Source organism: Canis aureus, chromosome 9 (genome assembly GCF_053574225.1).
Source record: "Canis aureus isolate CA01 chromosome 9, VMU_Caureus_v.1.0, whole genome shotgun sequence".
Classification (NCBI taxonomy): domain Eukaryota; kingdom Metazoa; phylum Chordata; class Mammalia; order Carnivora; family Canidae; genus Canis; species Canis aureus.
The window spans coordinates 15,830,146-15,845,438 of record NC_135619.1 but is presented as its reverse complement, the minus strand read 5'-3'; the positions used below and the strand labels follow the sequence as shown (position 1 = coordinate 15,845,438).

At 40.0% G+C, this 15,293-nt stretch overlaps 1 protein-coding gene across 7 annotated transcripts in view; it reads right to left on the bottom strand.

The window, feature by feature from the left end:
• Positions 1 to 15,293, bottom strand: part of NPAS3 (neuronal PAS domain protein 3) — an 839,196-nt gene that overhangs the window by 232,624 nt on the left and 591,279 nt on the right. For all 7 annotated transcript variants that reach the window (XM_077908991.1, XM_077908998.1, XM_077908992.1 and 4 more), the window contains one exon: positions 5,107 to 5,196. In XM_077908991.1, the coding sequence (XP_077765117.1) occupies positions 5,107 to 5,196 (90 nt within the window). The remainder of the gene's footprint in view (positions 1 to 5,106; positions 5,197 to 15,293) is intronic.

Sequence of the window (15,293 nt, the reverse complement as noted above, 5' to 3'; positions counted from 1 at the left end):
TGTTATTATAAGGCCTGGATGTTTAGAAAATCACTCAGAATGATTTTTGGAACACCAACATCTGAGGGGGAAAGAGTCTCCTGTCTGCTTGTGAGATCTGCAATACATTTGTTCATATTTGTTACATGGTCAACACAGCCTTGCTCTGCATATAAACTCCAATGGAAGAATAAGTATGTCATAATCTACAAACTAGCCCCTACAGAGATTGTATCTGAGATTTATTTTTATACTTCAGTCCCAGAATCTTTGTTTTCCTTAGGATGCGATGCTTTCCTGATTTTTTGATGAATAGCTGTATTTCTCTTTTTGCTTTGGTTACTGGGAAGCTCATAGCTAAATGTGAAGCTTTAATCAGACTATTTATACCCTTTCATAGAGCATCTATTGTGTTCTCCTGCTACATGGTAACAAATGACTTACTTTTGTCTTTTTTTCCCTTATACCCTACCTCCATTTTGCCATTATTTTTTATTATATGCATTTATGTAAACTAATTCCTTTGGTAGAAGCTAGCAAATGACTATTTCTCCAAGTCCTATATCAAACTAGGACTTTAAAAAAATTATCATATAAAGTCTTTTGGATCCTTTGGTGATAATGCCCCTTATAACCTGGAAGAGATTTCATAAAATCTGGCTATGTACTATTCCTACACTTTCAGTGCTAGGGAATACACACTGCTACCTTTCTTCATTTTCACTTATGTTTAGTCTATGATGGCTACAGAGTAGAGTTTTTTTTAGCAGCTCTGAATGCTATCACCAGGTATAAGAAGACATTTAATCCCCACACAAACCAAACTCAGTATTGATATCTGGGGCTCTTTCTTTAAGTATAAGTCTCCACAGTGAGCAACTGGGAATTAGCTTTACCTAGGGAAGCAAGTCAACAGCGCATATTTCTATCACCTGAAAACACAGCTTGGATGTTGAGTTAAGTACGTTATCTCTGGCAAAGTCGAAAGGGCTGCTGAGGAGGTTCAAACATCATCACAGATCCCTTCATTCCCATCATCCTGACAATATGAAAATACTTCAGAGAGAATAGCCACCACACATATGCAGTGGCCACCAGGAGCTGTTACACTCAAGGGAGTGTAGGGGAGAAATGCACTCTGTCTCTACACTCACACTACAGAGCAGAGCTCAGAAGTATCTCTACTTAGTTTTCTCACAAGGCAAAATATAATCCTAATTCTTTCCTGAATGTAATTTACTTTAAAGCCACCATATTTATTTACATGTTGAAGGAAAATAAAACCAAGGAAGGGATATTTTGAGAGTTACAAACGCAGATATAATACGCTCTAATGAACTGACATGCTCGCAATATCCCTCAACAACTTCACAACTTCACTGGGTAAGTCTTTGATGATAGTTATGCTTTGTCTTTTTTTTTTTTTTAAGATTTTATTTATTTATTCAAGACACACACACACACACACACACACACACACACACACACACACAGAAGCGGAGACACAGGCAGGGAGGAAGAAGCAGGATCCATGCAGGGAGCCCGAGGTGGGACTTGATCCCCGGTCTCCAGGATCACACCCCGGGCTGAAGGCGGCGCTAAACCGCTGAGCCATGGGGGCTGCCTGCTTTGTCTTTATTTAATGAAACTATTTTAAAAAAGGGCCTGAGGGACCATAATTTCATAGACACCTTATATCTGACTAGAATTTGATGGAATAACTTCTGAGCCAAAGTTGTGGGACACAGTGTTTGGTTTGCATTCAATTAAGGATATGTGAGTGTGTGAGTGTGTGTGTGTGAGTGTGTGTGTGTGTGTGTGTGTGTGTGTGTGTGAAAGATAAAGTATGTACTTACTTGAATAACTTTGAGTATATTTTATATAGCATGTCACCCATGAGGACCCCATACCCCAACACTGAAGAAACAGGAAAAGGGTTAAGTGTCAAGTACCCTACTAGGACTTCAAACCTAACATTTACTGGGCTGGAAATCCCTTCCCAAAGTTTTGGCATAGATTAATTTATTCTCATTTTTTAGGCATTTAAAAACATACTGCACTCTTACCGGATTATTTTCACGTTAATTCGGAAGGATTCTTAAACTTTAGTTTTGAATGCCAAACACCTACGTCAGCATATGCAAACATCACTTTCCAGTTACTTAGACTTCATCATTTCAGTTGCACAGTGCCTCCAAATGAAGACCTCTGTCTTGTACCTCACGACAGTTTCTACCTGCATGTTCCACCATTGCTGGCAACACTGAACACATCTACCACTGAGGGTACAGTGCCTGCTCCTGGGTAAGTCAAGATGCTGACTGCTGATATACACTTTAAAACTCATCACATAAAAATAGCAGGGAATGGCTGCACAGAAGGTGCCAGCTACTGTACCATGTCTACACAGCTGCTTTCTTCTGCAGAAACCTCAATTATTTGTCTCCGATTTTAGGAAAAGATTGACTTAATGTTACAGTAGAGAAGCAGTGAAATACACTGCTTTCAAGAAGAAACCAGCACAGGGTTAAAGCCAAATTTTTCTTGAACAGATGATATTTCAGATGGCCACACTATTCCAGATGCATCAATTTCCTTGAAAATCCAATCCATATATGTGCATATGCTGTGCTGGCAGGAGGACTGACTGAAATGGCCAAAACCCAAGAGCTAATATTCTTTTGGCCAGAATAATGCAATTATTATTTTCCTAGCTATCAGTCTAAGCATACAGAGCCATCTGTTATGCAAAGCAAACATACACATCTCAATTACAGAAAATGCAGTCGCCTTGACAGAATTTGGATTACACCACTAACCAGGGCTGTAAAATGTGTTTTGAGCTAGTATATAATGGATGCTTTTCAGGAGTTCCCTAATTAGCATTTACCTGCTTAAACTAATTATTCATCCTTCTTCTTCACTGGCTTATTAAACTTTGTTGGGTACTCTGCATAAAACAGATGAATATGGGCACTGCAGAACAACAAACAGTGGTGTTTCCAGTTCTGTACAGTTTGAAGGAACATAGTGGCACACCCATCTCAAAACTGGAGATTCTCAAAACTAGGTCCCAAACAGATTAAGACAAGGCTTAAAGCCTACTAAAGGCTATTATGAAACCAGAGATTTCAATAAGATGCGAGAATGCTAATAGTGAGTTAACAATAGCCTGGTTTGTAGAATTTGGTTTGCTAAAACCCACATAAAACAGAATTACTCTATAAACTATAGCCAATAGCTTGCATGTTCTTCAAGGAAGCGTTAATGGACCCTCGCTTGGATTCTCAACAGTAAATAATCAAATTTGGCAGCATTTCTCCTCCTCCTCCAACCCTCCTCAGATGCCAACTATCTTTCTTTATTATTTCCCAATGTCGTTCTTGATTTAGCTATTACCCAGCAAACTCACTAACAGCCAAAATGTTCCAGCCGTGCTGGATGCCTCCTTAGAGTGGTGCCAGCTTTCAGAAGCAATGAGTCTGGGGTGGGTCTTGCTGAAGGAATGTGAACTGGTGCAGCCACTCTGGAAAACTGTGTGGAGGTTCCTCAAACAGTTAAAAATATACCTGCCCTACGACCCAGCAATTGCACTGTTGGGGATTTACCCCAAAGATACAAATGCAATGAAACGCCGGGACACCTGCACCCCGATGTTTCTAGCAGCAATGGCCACGATAGCCAAACTGTGGAAGGAGCCTCGGTGTCCAACGAAAGATGAATGGATAAAGAAGATGTGGTTTATGTATACAATGGAATATTACTCAGCTATTAGAAATGACAAATACCCACCATTTGCTTCAACGTGGATGGAACTGGAGGGTATTATGCTGAGTGAAGTAAGTCAGTCGGAGAAGGACAAACATTATATGTTCTCATTCATTTGGGGAATATAAATAATAGTGAAAGGGAGAATAAGGGAAGGGAGAAGAAATGTGTGGGAAATATCAGAAAGGGAGACAGAACATAAAGACTGCTAACTCTGGGAAACGAACTAGGGGTGGTAGAAGGGGAGGAGGGCGGGGGGTGGGAGTGAATGGGTGACGGGCACTGGGTGTTATTCTGTATGTTAGTAAATTGAACACCAATAAAAAATAAATAAATAAATAAATAAATAAAAAAAAAAAAAAAAAAAAAAAAGAAGAGAGAGAGACAAATCTTATCTCTATCTTTAGCTCCAAGGGGCAACTGAATGAGAAGTAGATTATCCAACTTGGCAGCTCATCACATACACACAAAATCCCTCCCACCGAGGCTGTGTATTCCTCATGCCAAACCACCAGATGAAAAGGGTCAAACTCCGCCAATCACCTGTGTGGGCACAAATATCCAGATGCTCAGTATTTTTACAGAAAATAAAAAAGCCCACATCTGGATAATTAGTGGAATTGCAAACTTTTCTTCAGGGGATGCTGGCATTCTAGAGATGCCGCCTGTGTCCCGGGATCTGAACCTAAGTAAAATTTGTGTGTTCCAGGGAGGATATCAAGAACTGACCTCTAGGATTTTGTCCCCTGCCCCAGCTGCCTCCTGTCTTCTTTTCTTTCAACCTCGGACAGACACGTGCGAGAAATTAAACCGCACATCATGAAAGGCGATCTTATTTTATGAAATTGTCTTTCAGTGTTAGGAAGCATTTGCAAAGGCAGCAAAATATATCCTTGCTGGAACCCTCCCTGCAACACATTTTAATGGTCTCTTTCAGCATTTCTTGACTCCAAATGACTCCCTGTCATTGTGTCAGGTCCCAGGATAATGCAGGGTACTCTATAAACATCCAGTAATAGGACACAAGGGAAGCACTATTAGTGTGTCCCTCTCCTACCGGGCACAGAGGTTTCAAAGTTCAAAACAACTGAGGGAAGAAACTTCATTTGTTCTCAATAAATTAATAATGATCCTTGTGGGGTGGGGAAGGGGGGAACTAAAGTTTTTGAGCACAGGTTGATTCCGAACATTCTGAACGGACAGAATTTTCTCACTGACTTTGCGAGAAGAGCCAGGTAGGGGCCATTAAAGAATAAATTTGATACTTCATGCTAAGCAGAATATCCATTGAAGAAGGCAAAGTACGAGGCAGAAGGAGCCTTCACAATCACCGTCAAGAATCTAAATTGTTGTACTTACTTGTGAGAGGCCTAGGTAGATGGAGACGGTTTCGGAAATGTACAAAAATTTTCCTTCTTGATTTAGTGCAAATACAAAGCCATCCAGGGACTGCAGAAAAAAAATATATATTTAAGTTAAAAAAACACGTGATGGAGATTTAATTAATAGGGCAGGTGACACAAAGCAACACCTACTGAATTTAAGACCCCTTTTTTCTTCACATCTAACAAACATCCTAAGATATTTCACCATTGCCCTGTATGGGAACAAACTCAAGGTCTGAATGAAGACTACAAGCTTTCCTTTATTTCGAGGCCTTCCTTATGTCTCTGTCATTTTGATCAAGATACATTATATTCATGTACAAAATTGGGTTGTGGTGATTTTATGAGCTGTTGCCTTTATTTATTTATTTTTTTTGAATTCAGTAGTTTAAAAGATTAAATCAGTCAGATTCTCCATTAAAGAGCTGAACAGAAATGGAAATTATAATGAAACAAGAGAAAAAAAAGGTCCGTATATGAAGAGCAAGTAAAATCACCACTTGAGCTACTGTGGACATCAATAATTTGCTAATTAATAAAGGATTATATCCTTCTCAGTACCACTGCCTATTGTGGTAGAACAAACAGGAAAAGTCAATACATTATGGGTGAATGATTATAGGCTGAAACCTTACAAAACTGTAATCCTTTTTTGCAAAACTCTGCTTAAGTTTTATTGTGATAGATCTAGATTCTATTACAGTTCCTGAAATGGAAACAAAAGAAAGGGGGTGGGGAGAGAAGGAAGCTACGCATCATCTGTGACTCCTGAAACCTTTGTCTACTTTCCAAATGGAGGGTTGCATTGTCAGTTTGACGATCTGTGTAAATCATCATGGGCTCCAACTGCAATATACCACTCAAAGGGAGAGTAAGTACATTTGTTTTAAATTCTTGCAATTCAAGTGCATTTTATACCCTCAATCCTCCTTGTCTTTTGTTTTGCTTTATTTATTTATCTTTAACTAGGTAGGTGGCAAAGTAATGCTTGTATGGGAAAAGAAGTTTCAAAGATTAGTGGTTTTTACAAAGGCTGCGAATTTGGAAAAAACAGGAAACCCAAACTGGGAACAAGGTATGCGGCAACACTAAATTAACGACATAATTTTTACACATGGAAAGGTGGAAGTAACATGTAAAATTCAGGTAGAAAAATGGACGGTCTCAAATCTCAGCAATCATTTCAGTTGCCTAAAATACTGAACCTTTTTTTGGAGCCCTAAACGTATATGTGAAATATACATATTTTCATATTATATGTATGTAGGTACACGGAGGGGAATGTGTGTGTGTGTGTGTGTGTGTGTGTGTGTGTAGCATAACATCTGGATTCCATGCTTCCTGACCCATTTTCAGAATCTTACTGGTCAGAGACTGTGAGTAGCACCCAACCTCCTCTGATTAGGTGGGTTGCGAAAACACTTCAAAAGTCACATTACACGATTACATTACAAATTACATGATAGACAAGCTTCCGGTCAGGACATCGTCCATTTATTAAGCAACATGTGCTAGGCAGCTTACACGTGTTATCTTGTAATTTTCACAAGTATCAACTGAAATAATTATGTTATTATTTACATTTTATATACAAGGAAATTGAAGCTTAGTGAAGGTAGGTGACATGCCTGACTCTAGTTAGTGACGGAGTTTGGGTTCAAACTCTGATAGTCAGAATTAATGACAATACTGACTCCATTAAAAACAAAGTTTCTCTGATTGATATTAAATTAATATCAGCTTTTCAGCTTTTCTGAAGCGAAACTATACTAAGACGAGGCCTATGACTTAAATATCAGCACTTGATTTTGAACGGTTTGTTCAGATGACAAAATCCCACTGTTAGGAGAGAGCCAGGAAGTGAGATGACAGGAGAGTCCACAAGTCCCTCCCATAAGAGGTCACCTTGTCACCTTGCTCCATATCTCTCTCCTGGAATCAGCTATGGGACAGGGGAAAAAAGGCTGTTCAGTGGACTCCTTCGCTTTGATAACACTGACACCCACTCGGGAGCCTGGTGAGAGCCAATCCTCCAAGCTTGGGGTGTGGCACAGAGTTTGTAGAAGTTTGGGAAGGATCTTATTTCAACATGTCTTTACCTCACATAAGACATCTTCTGATAGCTCCCCCCTCCCTTATGAACCTTCTCCATGGACAGGTTTTCCACCCAACCCAATGGCCCTGCCCTGCCATACAATCATAGAGAACTGTGTGAGCCATCTTCTCGAACCTTAAAATGCTGCTGTTAGATTTGAGAGAGAGAGAGGAGACAGGAGAACTTTTCATGGGAACAGATGACAGTTGAAAGGCTGAGAGAAGAAAGGACCAATGAAACTGGCATAGATATAACCTCCTATAACTCCAAACCCTTTACAGGTGAGAAAACGGAGGCACAGAGATGTTGAATGGTTGGATTAGACCATACAGTCGGCTGGTGGCAGAGCTACGACTAAATCTGCTGTACCCCAATAATACTGTTAAAGTGTTGATGACATTGTATGGTCCTGACTGGCTTATCCAACTCCCAAATTTCAAACCAGTGGGCGATGTCTTATTTATCTTTATCTAGCAACAAGTGCTCAACCAAGACTTAGCAAATGCAGCTCTACCTCCAAGCTCAGTACTCTTTCTCCTGGGTCACATATGCTAGAATGACTAAGAGGGATGGAAATTATCTTCTGCAAAAGTCCTGGTCATGCCGCTATTAGAGTATTTGCAGATTCTGATGCCGCAGATGTCTGACAGAGTCTGAGATATCTCCTACCATTTGGAAGATCAGAGTTAGACCAGATTCTTTTGTAGTTCTCCAAAACATCTAGTGCGGGTCATTTGCCAGTCACACACATCCTTTATTTTCTCACTAAAAGGGACTGTGATTTTATAATGTTAGGTTCCTATCTCATGTATTTACTAAAAACGGTAGAGGATGTTTGGGCATCATAGCAAGGAAAAAAAAATTTCTGGAGGCTAAACATCTGATGCTATTAAGCAGCAGTGATCTAAGAACTGGCCAGTTTTGTTTGGCAAAGCAGAGGCTCTGACACATGTTCCAATTTCCTGGTGAGATTAAAATGAGTCTATGTCTACATGACACAAAGCATCCAGTCAATTCAATTAAAAATAACAGCCAATTTGGTGTGGGAAGAACACAACTAGTCAGATTAGTTGTCATCACAGATGCAAAACAAAACAAAAAACTAAACCAAAAAAAAAAAAAAACCTGGTTAGTCATATTTTTTTTACCTTTATATTTATCATGCCAATTATATCTACAGTGTGAGACGAATGTCCAAAACTCAGATGTGAGAGTACCTTTCAAATAAGGAAATGGGATATGAACCTGGTTCAGCAGCAGACTGGCAAGGTTGTTCTTCACACAGCTATTGCCTTCTGACTGAGGGACGTCCCTATCCATAGTTAGCTCTATTCTGCTGCTTAGAAAAGTTTTAAGAGTAGCACCAATATTGGTTTAATGTATGTGTCTTAGTCTTAAAAGGTGGCAGGTGGAAGGAAGCATCCAATCAGTTAATCTTGGGAACTAAATGTGATTAATCTGAAAATTCTATGGAATTTTGAAAAATTCTGAATCAAGAAAGCTACTACATTCTGAGCTTTTTCAATCACTGCAGGCTACTTTTTAATTTTTTTTTTAAACTGCCCACTGTTTTCAACAGGCGCCAATTAAGATTCTGGGGTCAAAGGGTTAATTACATCTCCTTACTCACTATGTAGAATTTTCTGATTATTAACTAAGGTTGGATTAAGATAAAAAAGAACCTACACAAATGTTAATGCTAGTCCCTCCTTGAGAAGATTTATTATAAAGCCATGCTGAAATCTATCTGCTTTCCTCAAAGCAGATGGAGAACAAAATCTTAGAAGAAACAGTAAAACAGACATTTTAAAGGCATGCTAGTATCTGATTTATCAAGACAGTTTTCTTATTACTAAAACCAGTTCTTAGCCATCCTGACAGGGCTGATAGGAGATTTCCTTTGTCACATCCTGGTAAGTCTATGAGGTACACATGCAGGAGGGAGGCTTGGATGCACGAGTCAGGAGCTACAGCATCTCTGAATAATAATGCCTGTAATTATAATTTATATCCCCTGACATCAGTGTAACATATAAAGTGTAAGGCACAGTTTCTTAACCCGGAAAGCTGAGGGCCTCTAACAGAATTTGTCAAATGATGAGGTTATTTCCTTGTAGGGTATGAAACTAACTATAGCTTCATGATTGAAGGTATACTAATGTTTAATGCATTGTGCTAAATGGATTTATATTTGTCAAAGTAGTTTTGTCTCTGCTTCCTCCCCCCCCCCCCCCACATATTCCACCGCAGCCAAATCTCACAGAGTGAAATCTTACTCTGGTGCCCTTATTGGGGTAATTCTCATGTATATAACCATTCTGAGATTAGCAGTTCTTTCTTCCACATTCCAGTGCAGAAGAGAAAAAAAAATAAAAAAAAATCACCCCAAACTCTTTTGCTATGACCTCACTCCAGTTAGAATGAAGAATTACCAGTAGGCTAGGTTATTTTAATGACAGATTATTTTAAACTAAGCCTTCACCATCTGTTCCACCCCCTAATTATGAATGCAAAAAGAACATATTTCACAATTACATCAGTAAAAAAGTAAGATACACGTGATTTAAATGCATGCATGTGCTCCATGTCCAATGCACCGTGCATCTGTGATGTTCTTCTAATTCAGGCTCAGGCTAGGCAGAAAATACCCATCCATGGTAGAGTGCAGTCTCTGACAGGCTCAACTTTCTCCCCAAACCCAGGCCTTTGCACTGTTATGACAAAATGCTGTTAGAGCAGGAACAGAACATGGATGTCAGCACAATGCAAGCTTGCAAGCCATTAGAGAAGAGTATTTTATAACCGCTAAGACATCTTTGCTGTTAATAAGGAGAGGCTGTATGAGCAAATTTCTTCTGCTCTCTGGGCGATGGGTCAGAACTGGAAACCAGGAGAGTCTGCTCTGGAACCATGCCTCCATCATCATGAAAGAAGTTGAGTGAGTAGGCAAAGCACAGAAGAAGCCTGGCCTGAGGAGTGAGGACAGGGCTTCAATACCTATCTTTCCACTCTGTTTTGGCAGCAGATAAAAGAGTTAGAAAGAAAAAAATGTTTCTTAAATTTTTTTGGCCTTTAGATACAATAACACTTTGATAGAGCTCATTAAAATGCCATATTGCCCTCTGATTGCACTCAGGAGGTGATCCTATACTGCTCGCGCACACACATGTGGACTCCCAGCAACTTCAAGGAGCCTGGGACGATGCCCAGAAGTGCCCACATGTATCTGTTTATGGGGAAGAAAAGTTTCCCAAATTTTGTCTTTGCAATCTGAGTTTTAACAATCAAGCACTATGCAGAAACAAAAGCTTTATTTTTAGAACTAGGAATCTAAGTCAAGTATATTTTCTCAAAGTGGATAAAAGCAGACATCAAAGGTTTGGGCTTTAACTCTTAGGAATCTTCCAGAGCTTTCTGGCTTCCGTGTCTCTTCCTTTGCCCCCTCCCCACCACCATGAGTCAGTAACATGAGAGGTATAGCACAGGTTCATGTCATTATCATGTACCCAAAGCCACATGTTCTCCAATCACAACCAAATTAGATTCATTCAGTTGCATCTGAGCATTTGCCCACTAAAAAAGAATTCCAGAACAACAAACCTTGGTGCCTCAAAACACCTCTCCTAAGAGTTTCCTAAAACACATAAATCTAAACATCTTAGGTGAGAAAACAGTGCAGAGAGGCACAGACGGCCTCTCTTAGTTCTTAGAGGAGAGTTACCAGAATAAAAGGAGAGATGTTGAGCTAGTGAAATGTTAAAACATGAAAAGAACAAAGACATCTGCTTTCTGAGCAAGGAGATCAGGTTTTGCTTCTGCTCATTAAAATTCCATTTTGTGGAAGCTGTGTATCAAAGTGCTGACCTTTTTTCTCTGGGATGCTACTTCAAGCCTTACATCCAGCCTTGAGGGATGTAGATTTCTTGATTTGAACGTCCACCAAATGGACAACAGGGTCTGGTGGAAAGACAGGGTGCAGCATGTGGTGGAATCACACGTGTGTGTCTCTGAGCCACCAGGGGCAGCACGTGGACCCCACATTATCTGTGGCTGGTCCTGGGAGATTGGGACTCCATGAGGCATAAGCGATAAGTGTCCATGTGCTGCTCACAAGCTCCTTTGCCTCAGGGAGAGGACTCCCACTAGCTATTCTAAGGCACAGATACTCACTGGAACATTAAAACGTATCCTTTTTGTGTATGTGGTATATTAATTCACTGAAACATAGGCTCTTCAAAATCCAGGAGCTAATTCCTTATTGTGCATCTTTCCTTTTTAAGTCAGAGTTGTCTTTTCAAGTTAAAGGAAGGATTCCCATGCCAGCAGGAGCAATATAAACATTACACTGCACTAGTCTTGAAAGGCTGAAAAATGTCACTGCTTTGCTGCAGGTACTCATGGAGCTTGGTCACACAGAGGGCTCCAGGAGTATTTCAAATTGCCTGCGTTACACAAAACAGTACAATGAATAGATAAGAATTTTTTTCATTAATTTATTTATTTTGGGGGGGAAGGGCACAGGGAAAGGGAGAGAGAGAGAGAGAGAATCCTCAAGCAGACTCCCTGCTGAGTGAAGAGTCCAGGGCAGTGCTCAATCTCATGACCCTGAGATCACAACTTGAGCTGAAACCAAGAGTTGGGTGCTTAACCAACCATGCCACCCAGGTGCCCCTAGAAAGGTATAATTTAATCCTACTTTTCAGATAAGGAAACTAAGGCCCAGAGAAATTAAGCACACTGCTCAATGTCACACATCCGAATATGGTAGATCTAAGAAAGAAGGATCTTTCTTCCTGATGCTGAGACTACCTGCTGGGTACTTTAGTTGTTTCACACCCATCAGGCTGTTCAAACTCTGTGCCTCCTCCAGCACTTGTTTCCACATAAGCGATTCTCGTGTTCCTACTGTTGAAGTGTGATGCATTCAGAAACTGACTGTTGACTCTGGGATGCTTACTCTGTTGACTGCTTACTATGCACTGGGCCCGAACCACCTGAGGTTTCCCAAAGCGGAACAAGGACCCAACTCACAAGCTGCTTACTCGCTTGCTTGCTTTCTGTCTGTCTTTATTTCTTTCTTTTTCTTTCTTTCAGATTTTATTTATTTATTCATGAGAGACAAAGAGAGAGAGCCAGAGACACAGGCAGAGGGAGAAGCAGACTCCCTGCGGGGAGCCCGATGTGGGACTCCATCCCAGGACCTTGGGATCCTGACTTGAGTCAAAGGCAGACGCTCAACCACTGACCCACCCAGATGTCCCACAAGATACTTTCTTAAAGAAAAATCATCTGTGAGGTTCGAGACTAAGCAAATGAGCAGAGCTGGAAATCAACTTTATAAAACAAAAAAACTGCAGAGCAAAGGCAGTTTCCAGCTTAGGATATACTCTGCACGAGTGGGGCTCCCTGGCTGAGATCACTAAGCTCCACACCTGTAATATGCGGTTTTTCATATAGAAAAGGCATGGATTTCAGCTTTACTGAGGTAAATTGACAAACAAAATTGTGAGATATTTAAACTATCCATTGTGACGATTTGCTATACAAACACACGGGATTCCTCCCACCTAGGTAACTGATACAGCTATCACCTTGCACTTTTATCTTTTTGGAACTTGTGAATGTATAGTCAAGAGACTGCTAGACCTTAAGGAAATTCTCATGTGTTGGAGGAAGGGGCTAATGCCTAAAAGTAGAGAAAGGACCCCACAGTGAACAAAAAATTGCTAGGAGAACTACACCTCCTAACAGCAACAGCCAAGACAAGCCTTGAGCGCATATACCAGTGGGCCATGGGGTTGGCCAGCACAAGGAGCCCGTGTCCTGTCCCAATGTTTTTTATTGAGACTTAGGGCTTTTTTCTTCTCCCTCTGGCATATTATATGCTATTTTATGTAGAAGTATATTGTTTTATGTAAGATAACTTTACAGGAATTTATTTTACAGTCATGTTTGCTTGGAAGTACATCCTCAATAATAACTAGGTAGACTCCTATTGCTATTTTTCTTATGGCCGATTATGACTGAACCTGACTGTTTAACTGGGCAGTGGGTAACTTTAAAAAATAGGCTCCTTAAGAGAAAATAGTAAAAGCTTTGTACGTGTATTCCTGTAGGTAAGGAGTTTGTGTCAGGGGTAGTAACAGTGATTAAAGAACGCTATAATGAATTTAGCATATTAAAAGACCATTTAGAGACCTCAGATATTAATCTGATGCATTCATGTGAGTTTCATTTCAGAAAACATTTATTGGTATCTCTAGGGAAAAGGTATTAAAAACATTTGTACTGAAAGGAGCTTGGTTTTTACAAATACAGTTGCCATGGATTGAATTATATCCACCTAAATTTTGTATGTTGAAGCCCTAACTCTCAAGGTGACTGTCTGGGGACTGGACTTTTAGGGGATAGAACTAAGATTCAATGAGGGCATAGGGGTGGGGTCCTAATCCGATAGGACTAACAGCCTTATAGGAAGAGGGAGAGAGAGCTACCTCTTTCTCTAAGGGATATACCTGGCAAGGACCATGAGAGGGCACAGCAAGGAGATGGCCATTTGCAAGCTACAAATAAAGTCCTTACCAGAATCTGACCATGCTGGCACCTCATCTTGGACTTCAAGCCTCTAGAACTGTGAAAATATAAACGTCTGTTGCTTAACACTCAATTTGTGGTTTTTGTTATGGTAGCCTGAGCTAAGATAGAAGGTTAGGAATTCTGGTTGGGGAAAACACGTGGGCCATGAAAATCTTTAGGGTTAACTTCAGGAAATCACTGTAGCTGGATTCTCTCTTTATTTATCATTCATATCATTAATAATTAATTTTTACTATAACCATATAAAGCTATAAATATGATGGACGGATAAGAGAAAGTAGTGTTTATTTCCAGAAATTGACAATGCTTAGTATTGTTTTTGAAATCTTTTTCAAGTAATTGTACCTCTTCTAGGCCCTACGTTTACAATACTGAAATCTTTATATTGGTTTTCTGTGCATTTCAAATGCTTAGAGGCTACATTGCTTCATTGCCTTAGCTCCATACAAAGCAGAGACACACATTTAAGGGAAAATCAATTATTCTGATGCAGTTGAGAACCTGGTGCTGAATGATCTTGGGATAAACAATTGGGTTTACCAATTGCTATGGCTTTCAGTCGCTTTGCTGACTTTTTTTTCACTGCTGTTGGCTACTGAGTCTTAGTGAGAAAGACCAGCATATATTGCTTGCCCACAGAGCTCTCATCCTATTCAGGGCTTCAAGAAAATGCTTCTGCTTTTATCCCCACATGCCTGTTTAACACACATGAAGCAAAGGAGATTGCTGTTTGCTAACATACTTGCATAAACGCAAAGTTTAACGACTCATGTCCTAGAAGTTTTCTTCAGAGAATCTCTACATGATATCCTTCAAAGGAGAGCAGTTCAGCATGGGAAATTTGCTAGGTGTACATTAAATGACAGTCTAAATGTATGCAATTAAAAGCGGTATGCTTGGCTCTGGGTCCTGCCCTCTGCCGTGTCCAATTCAGGAACAAAATGAAAGAACCAGACCAGGGTATGAGGTTTTTGGTGCTGGGGATTTTGTGGGATAAACACATTAGCAAAGAAGGAAATTAAATTAAATGACATTGGAGTTTGCTTCCTCTTTCTGATCTACTACAATGACTATCCTGACTGAAAAAGAATTCATAGCCATCACTGAGGAGTAACTGGCTATTTTACTATTTGAATTTGAGGATCAAATGATGCTTTAACCTAAATCTCTGAGATTTAATAGGAATCATGGGACTGAAGTTGTCTACAGAGAAGCATAACTAACGGAAACAAAAAGATAAAGTGTAAAGTGACTACCTTGAATGTAAAATCAGCTATGTTAAGGTAATTTGAAGAAGGCAACGAATGTATCTGCCTGGGGAAGCTACTGGGCTTACTGTCTCCCTGCCTTTCTTACCCACCACATGAGGCAGCAAAAATGACAGACCAGACTCAACTCTTTTCTGTTGAAGCTATTTGACCAGTAAGTCAATAATCACTGCGATTTTTTTCTTTTAAAATAGGTGCTCA